The sequence below is a fragment of the Alligator sinensis genome, unplaced genomic scaffold, assembly GCF_000455745.1.
Source record: "Alligator sinensis unplaced genomic scaffold, ASM45574v1 scaffold588_1, whole genome shotgun sequence".
Taxonomy (NCBI): Eukaryota; Metazoa; Chordata; order Crocodylia; family Alligatoridae; genus Alligator; species Alligator sinensis.
The window spans coordinates 758,817-773,901 of NW_005842244.1; the positions used below are offsets into that span (position 1 = coordinate 758,817).

At 41.8% G+C, this 15,085-nt stretch overlaps 1 protein-coding gene across 8 annotated transcripts in view; it reads left to right on the forward strand.

The window, feature by feature from the left end:
• The window catches only part of NFIA (nuclear factor I A), a 429,137-nt gene that overhangs the window by 348,321 nt on the left and 65,731 nt on the right, over positions 1-15,085 (forward strand). For all 8 annotated transcript variants that reach the window (XM_025208668.1, XM_025208672.1, XM_025208667.1 and 5 more), the window contains exon 6: positions 1,353-1,480. In XM_025208668.1, coding sequence (XP_025064453.1) covers positions 1,353-1,480 — 128 coding nt within the window. The remainder of the gene's footprint in view (positions 1-1,352; positions 1,481-15,085) is intronic.

Below are 15,085 nucleotides of genomic sequence, written 5' to 3' on the forward strand. Positions count from 1 at the left end.
GCCTGGCTTTGGAGAATGTCGTTAGGACAAATTCATAGCAATATCTCTACTCACTCTGTATATCTCATAATAAACTTAGCCACAGTTAAGGAAGTTGGCTTCACAAGTCACTCCTTACACCATCACCCTAACGCAGTCTTAGGGTGGTGTCACACTTTCAATTTAAACTTGCTACGTGCCGTTAAAAGGCAAGCAAACAACTGTTTAAGCAGTTACGCCTCCATGGCATTGCATGGTTGTTCTCTTTCAGACCAGGGTTATCTCCCACCTAACAGGTACTAACTTTAATAAGTCATTACATTCCAGTGATGTGCAACTGTTGCAAGTGAACGTGACACCACCCTCTGAGTCTCTTGACCTACGGAGCGTAATGCAAGAGTTCTCCATTCTCCCAGGCTTTGTCTGAGTGTCATGCAGTGTATATGCTAGGAGAGGTACTGTATATGGCAAGTGATGTATGGGAAGCAAGTTGCCTGTTGTGGAGTCTCCATCCCTGGAAATTCTCAACAGCAAGTTAGACAAACTTTTGGCTGGGATGGTTTAATCAGGAATGATCGTGCGTTGAGCAGGGGCCTGGGCTGGATGGCCTTGCTAGCGAGGTCCCTTCTAGACCCACTTTCTTATGATACTATGTTCACTTTTAAATGCATGGTAGCAGCAAAAGACTGTCATGCCTCATTCATTGAGTAATTTAATTATAGAGTAAACTTCTTATATATTGACTATATCCTAGGAAAATTTGAAACCGACGTCGCTTTGACCAATAAATTAATCTGATCACTCACAGGGTTTTGCTTATTATTATAGGGTTCTTGTCATTACATTTCTTCAGAAAAAAATGTATTGCAACAGGTGAACAACAAGATAAAGAGACAGAAAAAGGTGTTTAAAATGAGGTTCTACTTCTACTATCGCCAGCTAATTTGATAGCTAGTGAGACAGTGAATTAATGATGGAAAACAAATTGAGCTTGGTAGGAAATTTTTTCTTTATATAAGTGGGCCTTAGGCCCTTTATCTGTAAAAATCTGAGTTTCAAATAGTTCTGGTTCCCATTAGAAATGAGTTTGGTGCTCTATATGCATCAGAAAATCACAGTAACATTTGACACAGTTCAGAAGGCTTGGTAATTTTGGTATAAAGAAAGCTGAAATATGAAAAAAGCTGATCAGAATTGAGGTTATTGGTCCAGGTGTAGGAGGATAGCTGCAGAGACCTGGTATCACCCTCTACTCAATGCCAAAATGGCCCAGTGTCACAAAATCTAGCCCTGTTGTTTTTTTCACCTGCTACAAAGGAAGATGCCAATGTTTCCTTTCAAAATATGCAGTGTTGTATGTTTTGCTACTTCAGCTCTACAAAGCGCCTCAAATCTGTGGAGGATGAGATGGACAGTCCTGGTGAGGAGCCATTTTATACAAGCCAAGGGCGCTCTCCAGGAAGCGGCAGTCAGTCGAGTGGATGGCATGAAGTGGAGCCAGGTAAGCTGCAGTTTTCAAGTCATAAACGTTCTTTCCAGTTTTTTCAGTTTCATAAGAGAACAAATATTGTATCAAAGGACAATTAAAACAAACTCTGATTTGTTCTGGGACAGGCGATCTAATGAGAATACTGTTGTGGTTTGATTGCTCTTGCACCAGCAAACGTTTTTACAGTGCATTGCATTTGTATTTTGGCCAAGTATCTGGAGTATTTGAATAATGAAGCAAAAGATATGCTCTTCTTCTCAGGGAAAACTTTCAGATCCAATCATGGAGTATCAGTGATAGCAACTTGGCAGAAAACAGCACCTGACCAGGCAGTGGACCATATTTTATCCTGTTGTGAAATATGGCTGTTTATTTAATTTAAAAACAAAAAAACCCCCAAAGTCTCTATGAGATGCAAGGATTTTTGAAGGTTATATAACATTTGAGTTTACTCTGCAACAGCTTTCTAAGGGATTTGATAAGAAGTGTCATTAAAGCAATGAAGTTGGAAGGAAGACTGTGCTGAAATACCATGTGTTGAACTTAAGAGCCCTTCCTGAGTTAATTAGCCCGTATATGTCCGTTTCTTGTTGGTCTTCCATTGAATTGTATATGTACTTTAATGTCTCTTGATCAGCTATCTTGGTGCTAACTGAATAGTTAATAGTAGGAAAATTACTTTCCTGTTACGTTGGCCCTTATATGAGCAAAATGTATGCTACAGATCTCTGTTCTAGGTAGGGTTTCTGTTATTTATCATGAATTTACATTATTTGCCGAGCACCGAAAAACTGTTTTGTCTTCCACCACTCGATATTTTGCCAAATCATCCATATATGTCTTAATGGTCCTTCTTGCTATATAGTTTTATTTATATATTTTCATTTATTTCAATTTAAGATGATAAAGGTGCCTTTCCTAGGCTCACAGCCCCCTAATTAATCATATAATATACAGAATTAGCTTAAACCTCAGCAGCATTTAAATCAGTTCCACAGGAACTTGGCCAGTCAGCTCGCCCCCTATCCCTTCCATCATGTAGGAAACATACCCTCAGCCTTCTCTAGAGAGCCTGTCGAGCAGATGTCTTTCACAGCATGCCCAAAAAATCACCAAATCTGGGGTATTTTCGCTTAATTCCGGAGCGTCAGAACTCACAGAAAATACCCTGCCAGGTGACATCTCTTGCTTAATGAGGGTGCAGCATCATTAGTGTTTCTGCTGATTGCAGTTATGACAGTATGGCATGGAGAGAAAGTGTCAGTCCTTCAGAAACTACCCTGAACGGAGTGGAGCTGATGTATTGGCAGTGCTGATCCTAGAGCACCGGTGTTATGTTCTCCCAAGGAGATTTCCCACTCAGTGAAGCAAGCTGCTGCTTTCCGCACCAGCTTCACTCTCTGAGTGTTTTTAAGGCATAGCCTCCAATAGAGCCTACTGCAGTTGTCCAATCTGGAGGTGACAAAGCATGAACAACAGACTCACACCTGGCAGAAAAAAAAACCAGACACTAATGGTGGACATAATTGGTTTGCTGTTATAATACCTGCTTGAGCCTAGAGGCCTACAGTCACTCTCAAGATGTGATTATTTTTAACTCCTGACAGATGTCCCCCTTCAGATACATATCCAAGGGGTGGGTACTATATCTGCCAACTCTGCACGCTATCATCAGCTCAGTCTTATGTGGGCTGCGTTCAGCCAGCTCAATTCTTATCTCTGCCCAGTCTTGACTAGACAGTGGCTAAGGCACTGAAACTGCATTCTTCAAATCAGATGAGATGAGACATATGGTTGGGCATCGTCCATGCCTTGTAAGCCCTCATGACTTCTAGCCAAGCTTTCCCATGGTGAAAAAGAGGGTGACAGAATGGCACTGAGCACTCTTTATAAAAAGGGGCAGTGGTCCACTGCCCATAGCTCTTTTTCCAAGAGAAAAGCACGTTGCTGTTGAAGAGCATCTGTGCTTGATATCATGACTCTCCATTCTTCAGTATCACATAGGCAACAAATATCAAAGGTAGCTGGTAGATCTACTACCAGCTTGGATACCCGATCAGCATCCACTGCTAGGAGGAAATCAGAGACCAAACTGACCGGTGCAGTGCCTGGACTATAGCCAGATCTATACCCTGATAGATTCGATCCAAGGAGAGTTGTTGTACCACAACCCTCCACGCAGTCTTACCTGAACAGGGGAGGTCTGCTGCTGGTCAGTAACAAGCCAGATGGTCAACATGGATTGAAGGCCACACTGTTGATTCTCCTAAATAGGTAGCCTGCCTGGACTATCTCCACAATTGAGAGACTCGGTATTTCTGTAATGGCCTGCATTCAAGACTGTCAGCAAACTCGAACTTCTTACTGAACTAAGACATTCTTAATTTACCATGTAGCCAAAAGACACCGACTCTCATAGTTTGTGCAGAAAAGACGAAAGTTGTTTTTTGACTTCTACCGAGCCAGGAGTTTTAAAAACATCTTTACAACTAGTTAAATTTAGATCAACCCCAAACTGATGCCATAGAAGTTTTCCATCTTGCTTCATTTGTCTCTGATCATCCATGATTCAGTGTGACTTGTAGGGCAAAGCTGACAAAGAGGACTTTGAGGGCCATGGTAGTAGACACGAGTCCTCAGTTGTCCTACCAGCCTATGAAGGAAGAGGTCTGCCCTTCAGAGCTCTAACTAACAGCTTATCTCCTGTTTTGATGCAGCACAAGTTACTGTATCCCTAAATCCAACATAGGAAATGAACATTTGGTTCTTATCTCCACCAGCACAGAATGCTTTATGGATCTGTGACAGGGCAGATATTTTGGTCATCTGAGCAATGAAATGATGCACTGCTTCTTATTACTTCATCTGTTGCTAGGATGTTCCTCCTGTCAGAATAGCAAGGAGACCTTACCTGAGGGCTTGGAAATTTACCCCCAGCCAGTTCAGAAATATCTTTCCTACTCCCCATATTGTCCCAATAAGGTTCATACCAGATATTTAATTCCAAGTGTAAAGCAAAGCAAAAAAACCTACATTTTTAAGGTGTAATAATTTCTTTGGGTTTAAATATTTAATTAAATATGGCTTAATTTAATTAATTACGTTGAACAAGTGCCCTCTTTTTGGTGCCTTCCAACTTGTTTTTTCTGTCTTTGCACCAATGTGTGCCTTTGCATACAAAATGATTGGAAAGTCCCCTTCCTACAGAAGAGTCACTCCATGACTGCTACTACAGACTACACAGGGATGACTGGGTAACCCCTGCTCCCAAAGGCTTTGGATGACTGGATCTGTGCTATATGAAGATGACCAGCCACACCAGTTGTCTGTTCATTGTGTCTTCAGCTGACCTAGCTGTGGTGGCTCTCAACTCTTGATTGAATGTGGAGCCCCTAGTGTCGGCTCTGACCCACCCCATCGCCCCGCAACCATTGGCAGGCTTTCCACCGAATTCTAGACATTGCAGGCCCAGGACTCAGCCATGTGATTGTTACCTCTGGGGGACTTTTCACAAACAAGTGTACAGGGCTTTATTTATACATCAGACGTGACATCCAAAGCAAAAACCGTCATTAATTCCATGTTCCTCATAGTGTACTCAATGAGTTTCACATCCATTTATCTGCACGCAAATGCTCCTGGGGAGTTCTCAGGCCTAAAAAGGCAGGAGTCTGCCAGAAAAGACGAATTTCCTTTCACAACAGGAAGGCTTGGAAAGTAAAACAAAGTAGACATGTAGTAAATTACTTCTGCTTTTCAAATACCTTTTGCGGGATCCTCCTTTCCATTACTTTATCTCAGCACTTTCAGTATATAACTCTTGTTAACTGAAAAGAAGGGCAAAAGAGGATAAAGATGATGTTAGGTAAAGAAAATCAGGCAGGATCAGCCTGGTTTTGGACTTGGTAAAAATGCTGGCTTTGTGCACGCTTGTTGTATCTGTATTTCTGGACTGGTTTAAAGCTGTAATTACGAGTAAAAGCTTGCGTCTTCACGTTTCGGTTCCATCATGATCAAATGTACCTAACTACCACTCGGTTCCCTATTGCCCGTGCCTGTGAGATGGAGCTCCTCAGTGCACACCCTCAGTACACTTGTACAAAGGGTTTCTAATAGCGTTGTTGAAGAAGAGTTTAGTTAGGATAGTTTGCACATTATCAGTCTACCTATTGCCCTTTCTTTATTTCATCTGTTGACGGGAAGCTCTTCCTGGTACCAAGACTTAGAACTGCCTGGTTCTCCAGCTTTCAGTATTCCTTACTGGGCATGTCTACACGTGCAATTAATGCGCATGAATAAACTCTGGAGCTTATTGCTTTGGAGTTAATTGCTTCCGAGTGCATCATTTGAATGTGCACCTGGGAGCAATAAACTCCATAATAATAAGCTCTGGAGTTTATTCATGTGCACCACTTTGAGCCAGGTTGAAACAGCCCTGACTGGCAGGGTGTCCAGGGGGTCAGCCTGCCAGCCCGGGGCTGCTCCCCCTGGCTCAGTGTGATGCAGAGGGGCTAGCTGGGGCACCGGGGTGCTTCACTGTGGGGCTAGCTGGCAGGCAGCCTCTGCATTGAAGCACCCTCGTGCCCCAGCCACCTGGGACAGCATCTACATGTGTCCTGCTTCAGAGTTTTTTACTCTGCGGCAGGATAGTACTTGTATTTACAAGTACTATTCTGCTGTGGAGTAAATTAGTTTACTCCAGCCTAATAGGGGCGCATGTGTAGATGTGATACATTTACTGTGCGGCTAATTAATCAACTGCCCAGTGAAGGTCTCATGTAGATGTGCCCGCTATGGCTTGGGATGGGCATATTCCAGAAAAGAGAATCTGAAGGTGAGAGAGGCATGATTTACACTCTGTTTGTCTAGGGTAAGCAGGAGGAAAGTTGGGACATCGAGGACACTGGCCTTGCCCCCCAGGGCAGCAGCACTGCTGCAGGCATTGGAGAGGTCAGCAGGCAGGGGTGCAGGCACAGTCCACTGGGGAGGCAGAGCTGCCTGGCGCACCATGCCATGCCACTCCGCCTCCCTGCGGGACTGCATCGAATGCCCCCGAGATTTCGGGACTTCTGTTTAAATTTTGACCAACCAGCCAGGACCAGCCTATGAAATCTGGGACTCTCCCAGCCAAACTGGGAAGTATGGTCACCCTGTTTTCGTCAGACTGGTCCAAGTGATCTGCTTCTGAGTTCTCTTGAAACTCAGAGCTGCCTTGAAGCTGACAGGAGTATCTGCCTCGGGTATGAAGACCAAAATGTCAAAATCTATGCTCACACTACTCGCCTCTGCAGTAAGTGTGTTACTGTCTTCAGCTCAGTGCTGTTCACTCCAGCACCCCTGATTTACAATGCCTTCTTTTTCAGTATTGAAGAAGGTAGTTCCAAGCAATCTCCATGTGCCTGAGCAGCTGCAATCTCTGCTTACCTCTATAGGGCTGAGTATTCCAAGCATGCTGCTGTCTGCTTCAATGGTACAGAGTGTGATTCCAGCACTGATCACGATGCATAATTCATGCATGATTCAACCTAACACTGCATTGTTAGGAGCCCTGCAGTTGGATCTAGTTTGCTCAATCTCCCTATCAGATACTCACTGGATGGTTCTTCTATATGTTGACTGAAGGCCTTCTCATTTGATCCTTCTGAGTCAGAAACAGCCAGGGGCTTTGGACATGCCCAGGTGAGATGTCCACAAGAGCTTGCTCCCAAGATCTATTCAGCACTAACGCTGATTTTGGAAACACCTGTGAAATCAGCTCTCGAGAGCTCCCATGTGTTCTTGGACATTCTCCATGCCTCTGTGCCCAGTTGTCTGGCATTGTCTATTAATGAAACTGTACTAAAGCCAGCAAAACATATCTGGCAAATCCCAGCATCAGCAATGGGGAGCACTTCCAGACCATAATCAGGCAAATTTTCTGTGGCCCCCCAAGGAAATTCAACTGCAGACAATATTAGACCTGAGAGCAGTTTACTGTGCTTATGTGGCATTATTATCAATGATGTGAGTATTCACTATTCAGATGATCACCAGCTATAAATTGGCCTAAATTGGCCTTCACATCAAGATACTGTTTCACTGTGGAACTGATGCATTCAACAGTGAGCATCTCCCAGAGCTCTACATTCCCAGCTACGATGGCCCGTCTGAGTAGACTGCTCCCATCAGACCATAAGTGGACAATCAGGATTTGAATATCAGACAAAATTCCCTAGAGCGTGGCCCATTGATAGATTATTTGCAGCAGATAAAAGCAGCAAACAGTGCTCTGAGCCCATGCTTAATCTCAGAGAAATTGCTCGTTCAGTAGTCTCCGTAGGTAATAAATATAGTCTTACCTTTCAATATTCCATAAGAAGAAGACATCACTCAGACCTATCCCAGGTTCCTGCTTAACAGAGTTACAGATTCTCCCTTGAACAAAACAATTCATTAGCTAGTCTTCTTTTCTTTAAGCCACATCCAGGGGAAACTAGACTGTACATCTTAGATGATCTCAAGGCCTTATCCTTTGATTTGCAAAGGTCCAAACTCTTCATGGTTTCCCTTAAGGCTATTTGTAACAGTATTTGCTTACTGAATTAAAAATCAGGCAGTATCAGCCCAGAGACTATCACAGTGGGTATTGGGATATGCTAGGGCCTGTAACAAGCCAGATAGTTTAGATCACCCCATTTAGATTAGGGTTTACTCCAGCAGGGCCCAGGCAATTTTGGCAGCTTCCTTGCAAAGGCCAGCTATTCAGACAGCTGCAGGACAGCTTCTTGTATTTCAGTCTTGTACTACATTTACTAAACATTTTTCTATAGTGGAGGTATCAACCTCTGATGCTTAATTTGGCAGAGTTATACTGCAATCATGAATAGACTCCTGGCTCCCTCCTCTTTACATCGTATTACTGTTCTGTGGTCACAAAAAGTGGACTGTATATGGATAAGCACTTAAAAAAAAGTTACTTTATAATAACTAGGGTTCTTTGAGACATGTTGTCCATGCATACATATTCCCCAACTCACCCTGCTTTCCCACCGCCTATCTAGTACCTCCTAGATTCTGCCAGGAACTTAATGGTGGTTGTGTACGGGGAGAGCATGTTACTCAGGGCCTATACTGGACCCCAGTGGTTACCCCAGTGGCCAGAAGGTTTTGTCTCAACTGTTTTGGCCCCTTGCAAATTCTGGATGGAATAAATAAGGACCACACATCTCAAGGAGCTCCAAGTACTGTAAGGCAAATAGCTTTTCTAAGTGATTTTTGTTTTCATAGAGTTTGGACCCATATGCCCCCTTCTGTGTTACAGAACCCTGTCAAAGCACAAGCTGCCCAATGGTTTTCAGTAATATAAGATTTTCCTGTACTTCCAAGAGCAATAAAATCTATCAATTTTTTTTTACATATTGTATCAGTTCCTTGTAATTGGCAATTCACAGTACCTGCCATTAAAAGTTTAATACATTTACAGAATCACTTTGATATCCCAATCTGTTACTCACAGGTGCTACATGATACAGAAATACATTAGCATATTATAGATCTTTTATCAGATACTGTACTAAGGTATGTGTTTCTGTGCCAGACTATCAGAGTCAGGCTGCTGTGGGACTGATGGGTTATACAAGTTAAACATATTGACCTTTCCCACCACTGTACTTTATGGATAAGTTTGCTTGGATGAAACCAGAAAGAGATCCAGAAATTAGTGTGAGTGTATAAAACTGCTGCAGTTTAATATTGGTGCTTTGAGTATTGCCAATCTTATGCAATAATATTAATCAAATAAAATGATTAACACCACTCATTTGCTGTACCAGATATCATCATTTTAATAGCAAATTACTGCTGGATCAATGTCTTGGTTTTTCTTCTGCGATGTATATAGCAGTGTGATAGCTGAAACAACACTTCATTTTACTGGCATTATCTTTTAGGCTTATGAAAGTTGGAATGAAAAAATCTTACTAGCTCATCCAGTCCCTCCCTGTGCTAGTGTTAAATTATTCTTCCCATGTTTTCACCAATTGAGATTTGAAAGCTCTACAGTGTCTAGTCAGTCTCTTTGTTCAAGAAATCCTCACTGAGATTCAACTTAATGTCAACCTTGATGGTTTTAATGACAGTATTTTTAAGGAACTTTCTACCTGGAGATCTTGTCATGCATACATTGCCTTTGTTAGATCACTCCAGAGAGAGAACATGAACCAGGAGAAGGTAATCCATGAAGTACTGTAACTCTGCCTTTTGCATCTGATTCCAAAATATAGGACCTGCCTTACATCAAAAATAGTTCATTTGAATGTATCCAGGCCATATAAATCTGTGTGCATATATCCCAGAACATGACTGCAGTGGGAATAATTTCTGGCACGGTTGCTACACTTCAGATTTCCAGTATGAGTCATGCTACCAACTAGTGTGGTGTTGGGATCATCCACACTTACCGCATTGGGTGACTTCAGCTTCCAAGTAGATCATAGATCTCATAAGTGCTGAAACAACCATAGGTCTCTCTAAGGTGATTTCTGGTCCACACACAAGTGCAATAACTGGAGTCATATTTTCAGATTGCTATTGATGATTGGGTGCATGGAAAATTATACCTTCAGCAAGACTAGAGGGTTACCTCTTTCTAGATGAAAGCAGCCCCAGATGCACACCCCATTTTATAAAAACACCACGAGCAGTTTATGCACTTATGAAAGTCTTCAGCTTTCTGCTGCTCATTCCATGTAACATGTATGCATGTGAAAGAGAGTGAGATTCTTTGGGCTGCAAGTCCATCGGTACTTGGATGGTTCATGGTGTATTGTCAGAATAGGGAGCAACTTCTCTACCTTCCCAGCTGTAAGAATTAGCAGGCAGAGCAACAATTTCTTTCTGATTATGACTGCACATTTCTTCCTGATACAAGACTTGCCACAAATATAAGCTTTCTTGAGCTTTAAATTGGATTTGAAGACCATTTGCAAACAATAGCTAGTACAGAATGTGACTGCCTGATTACAGAGTGCAGTTAGTCATATGGAGAATATTATACCAGTTTTCCAAAGGTTGAACTGGTTTCTTATATTTCTGGGTCCAATTCAAGATTTGATAGGGATCTATAAAACCTTGTCTGGTTTGGCTTTTGGTTACCAAATGCACTTCATTCTCTCCATATGTTGTCTTGACAGCTGTGATCAGCAGGATTTGCTTTTGCTAAGTCTGGTTCTGAATGTGTGCTGAGCAACAGCAACGTTGTCTTGTGGAGGTCATTCTCCTATGATAAGCAGGGCCAAAAGAGCCCAACTTTACTGATCTTTGGGCATGAGAAAAGTCTCGTTTGTTTGGTTAGGTGGATACTGCAAAAGGCCGATTGTGACAACTAATATCATAGATGCCAACAGGTAATGCACAGGCTTTCAAATTTTGTGCGGGGCTGCATTTTATAAAATAGATAACTAAAATATTTACATAACCATTTTACTCTTGAGAGACCCACATTTCTAAACAGAGGACCTTCCAGAAAGACAAAAAAAGAGCTTGGATCAGCCAACTCTTTTTATTTATGGGGTGGGACAGGGAAATATAGAGTGGTCTGATGGTTAAAACAAATGGCTCTCAGGTCCTTGGGCAAGGACCATGACCTCCCTTTGCATGAGTCAAGGCAACTGTGAAACTTTGTGGAGGAAAATGACCGCAGAACAAATGCTGGGCTATCTTAGGTAAATAAGTTACCAAAAAAAAAAGAGAAAGAAAGAAAAACTACACGTTTTACAAAACACAGCTGTGTAAATATTGTATGGAGCAGAGAAGAGGTGGAGAGATGCAATGTGCAAACTTTCTTTTTATGGCGAACTTCTGTTCTTTACATTTGTTCTTTACCGTTTGTTACTGTTCCCAGTATAACTGTCACTATATTGCCTGGCACAGTGCAGCTACTATATCCGATCTACCTACATCCATCCTTTTTTTTTAAAGAGGAAAGCAGGCTGTTTTAAAGCAAACATGTTATTACTCAAAATTAGTAAGTGCAATGGTGTGGCAGGAAATTAGATAGGGAATGATATAGGAAGGGGAAAGAGGTCATGAGCCCACTATACCTCCGTTTTTTTTCTTCTCTGAGCTACATCTCTTAGGCTGGTTTGAGGTGTTTATCATCCACTGGTTATAGATGAAAGGGGAAATAACCCCGATCTTTTCCTTTAATTGGTCTGGGGACACATTGCTCTTTTCTTTATCCATAGTTGTCACTCCCAGTATACACCTTCCATCTCTTATACACTCCAGTCAATGTATCTGCATGTATTCATTCCTTAAATGTAAGGTACCATAATGAAATTTGGGACCCTGCCCACAATGGCACTGCTGCAGGCAGTGGCAGAGGCTAGCGGGCAGGGGCAGCATCCAGCAGGGAGGCAGAGCTGCCTAGAACATCACCTCCCTGCCGGATTGCGCCCCACGCCCCTGCGATTCTGGCACTTCAGTTTAAATTTTTACCAACCAGCTGGCAGCATCCTCTGAAATCCGGGACTGTCCCGGCCAAACCGGGACGTATGGTCACCCTACTTAAATGCCGCCCCCAGTCCAGCTTAGTCAGTGAGCTTTGACTACAACAAGCTAAGAGTGACAAGAAGGGAATGAATCCTCCCTACCAACCTGGTACCTTGGTACAGAGCAAAGATACAGCCGTTCCACTGCCATGAGAATAGTATCTGTACTGTAATAGCTGTAGACCTCTCACCCCTACCTGCAGGCTTATGCCTCTGGATTCATGGCCCCTTCCAACCCTAATTTTCTATGCTTCTTTGATTCCCTGGATATATTTGACACAGATATGCAGGACATATCCCCTGGATACGCCCTTCAGAGTGTTACTGCAGTCACCATGGAGGCAATTCAGATTGTCCTCAGCTCCCCTTGTCTTCACTGGGTGTGAAATAGTCCTGAAAACCAAGCCTATTTTACATACTAAAAATACTTTTCTGCTATTTTGTTAAGCCGAACCAACTGGCATGTATTTACTATGATAATATACCAGGAGAGGCCCTGTTGCTCAAAAGCTGTCATATAAGCTGTATGCTGAGCTCAGACACGCAGCTGCCATGAGAAGGCTTGGATGTTCGCATAGATTTAAAACATGGGAAAAATCAGGAAAATGACCTGCAGCCTTCACTGTTAAGAACAGTACCAGTGAAATCAATGGGATGGCTCATATGAGCAAGATCTACCAGTAAAGCCCTACATTTGTCTAGAGGAGAGCACCTGGAAAGGAATGATTTTTTAAAAATCAGCAGGTTTTGCAATCAGTAGAATTTTTTAAAAATTATAAACATACAGATGACCTGTTATCTGTACTTATATAAAACATCCTGTTTTCTTATAGTAGCATGTTTTCTGTACTAGTCCTATCTGAGACAGCGTACATAAATGCACTACGCTGATTTTGAATAGAAGATAACTCTTTGGATGTTGTCCAAATTTAACCCTACCCTGGGGCTTGCCTTATTTGTTAACTTAAATTACATATAAAAAAATAAACATGAGCTCAAGTCTTCTTCTGAACTTCAGGGAAGCTTTCCTTTGCATTTCCTAGGGATGGGTGTGCCTTTGTGGGGAGGAGTATTGTTTGTCTTCATTCACCCCATGGGTTCACCATCTGTATCCCTGCTTTTCCCTCCTTCAGAGACAGACCACAGTCCTTCTAACACTCCTACTTGGGCAATTCTCAAACCAAATGCAGCTCATTGCAAGTACTTCTGAATCGCAATGCTTAGGCATCTGACATCCAAATGATTCATAGAAGCATCCTGAGCTGCGGATTCTGGCACCCTTTGCACAAGGTATTTTGAGAATAAAAAAACCCCCAAACAACAAGGCTTTTAGAAAAAAAAAAAAGAAAAACAGCTGATGAAACGTCTTGTTCTAGTGCTTGGCCAAGCACCAAATTTCAGAATTTTAAATAAATTGTTTGGCCAGTAGACATGGCTTGGAGAGTGAGTGGGTTAAAAACCAAATTCAAGTGTGAAATTTTAGGTTGACAGTATCACTTGTTAAAAAAATGGTTAAAAATTGATTTGCCAGCCTATTGAGGAAATGCTGTAATGTTTTTGGCAGCATCCTTCTTTCTGCTGCCAGCTAAAGTACCATCTGGCTTAGTTAGGGTCCTCTTCCATCTCAGGTGCTTCCAAAATTCTCCCTAACCAGAGGATCATTTCACTGGGCTGCTGCGCCTGCTGAGGCACATGTCCTTGTCTGGGAATCCTACTGCTTCTGTTCCCTGCCATCTTGCTGACTGTGGTGCGTATGTTTGGGCACAGATCTTGCTGCCTCTCTCGAGGACATTTGCATCATTGTCAGCTGCACATATTAAATTGAAATGCAGAGCTCAGAAACACGTATCCCCTCTTTTGTCCCTTTGTTTGTGCAATTATTCCAGTTTTAATTCATCTTTGACACCTGGAATATCACAAAGCTGCTGATAATCTGCTGGCTACTAAAGGGAATGACATTGATAGAAGGATAGTGTGTGTCAAACTTGTCTCTAGACAATTGATGGCATATCCCGAGGTTTCGCAGCTTGGGGGATGAGTACCCTAAATCCATTGCTAATCTGGAGAGTCATTTGTGGCAGTTTATTCTGCTGCCATTCGTTCCCTAGAACAGATAACAGTCACTTATCATTGATTAGAAAAAAGTATTGGTTAATTACCAAATGCTAGTTTGAGTTATGTCTGAAGCAAGTCAGAATTGGTACGTGCTTGCTGCCATTTTGCGGTGATGTAAGGGGCTTTAACAAAATGGTGCCTGTTTATATTTCCTTCTTGCCAAATGAATTGCTATTCCCACATACGTATTTCTACGTAAGGCATAGAAGTATCAGGGAGGAATGAACTCAGAAACTATATACGTTGCTGTTGCACGTCAGTCTTTTTAACAATGGCAACTCTTCAGGTTTCTTTGTTTTCCAACTTTGTGGTTTTACTTAGAAATAAAGATTTAAGAGAAGTTGCTAAGTCTGTTTCTTATGATGTGATCATATTGAAAGATTGAGAGTATTGACCGAGACATGGTTAGAAGCTATCGTTTTCTGTTTATAAAATAATCTGCACCGTACACTGCTGATTTAATTTTCATGTCTAGTCACTTAAGCCTGTGTTTTAAAGAGTGCTTAGACTCATAGATACTTACTCAAACATACTTTAGTAAATGGTAGGTAGCTATTATATATGGTAAAATGTTACAACATGCCCTTTCTTTTTGGTAAATTTATAAGATTATGAAGTTTAGTATATACAGACTATTCTTACTCTATACATTTTTGCTTTTCCTTGTATGTTGGCAAAGAAGCAAGAGTATCAAGAGTCAGTTCAAGATGCTATATATTTTAAGGATTTTAGAAAGAGTTGCATATGGTTCTCAGCAAAGAAGTGAGTTCTTTTTAGGTGTTAAAAGTTCCAAAGTATTGCTAAAGCAAAAAGAAACACTAACTTAAAACTAGAAGGAAATTGTGGACCAGAATAACTAGAGCATTCAAAAACCTGCTGTAAAATTGATATTCTAATTCATTAAAATAAAAACTTGCATTGTGAACTAGAATGATGCTTGAAATGTATCACATTTATCTTAGGGGTATAGGTT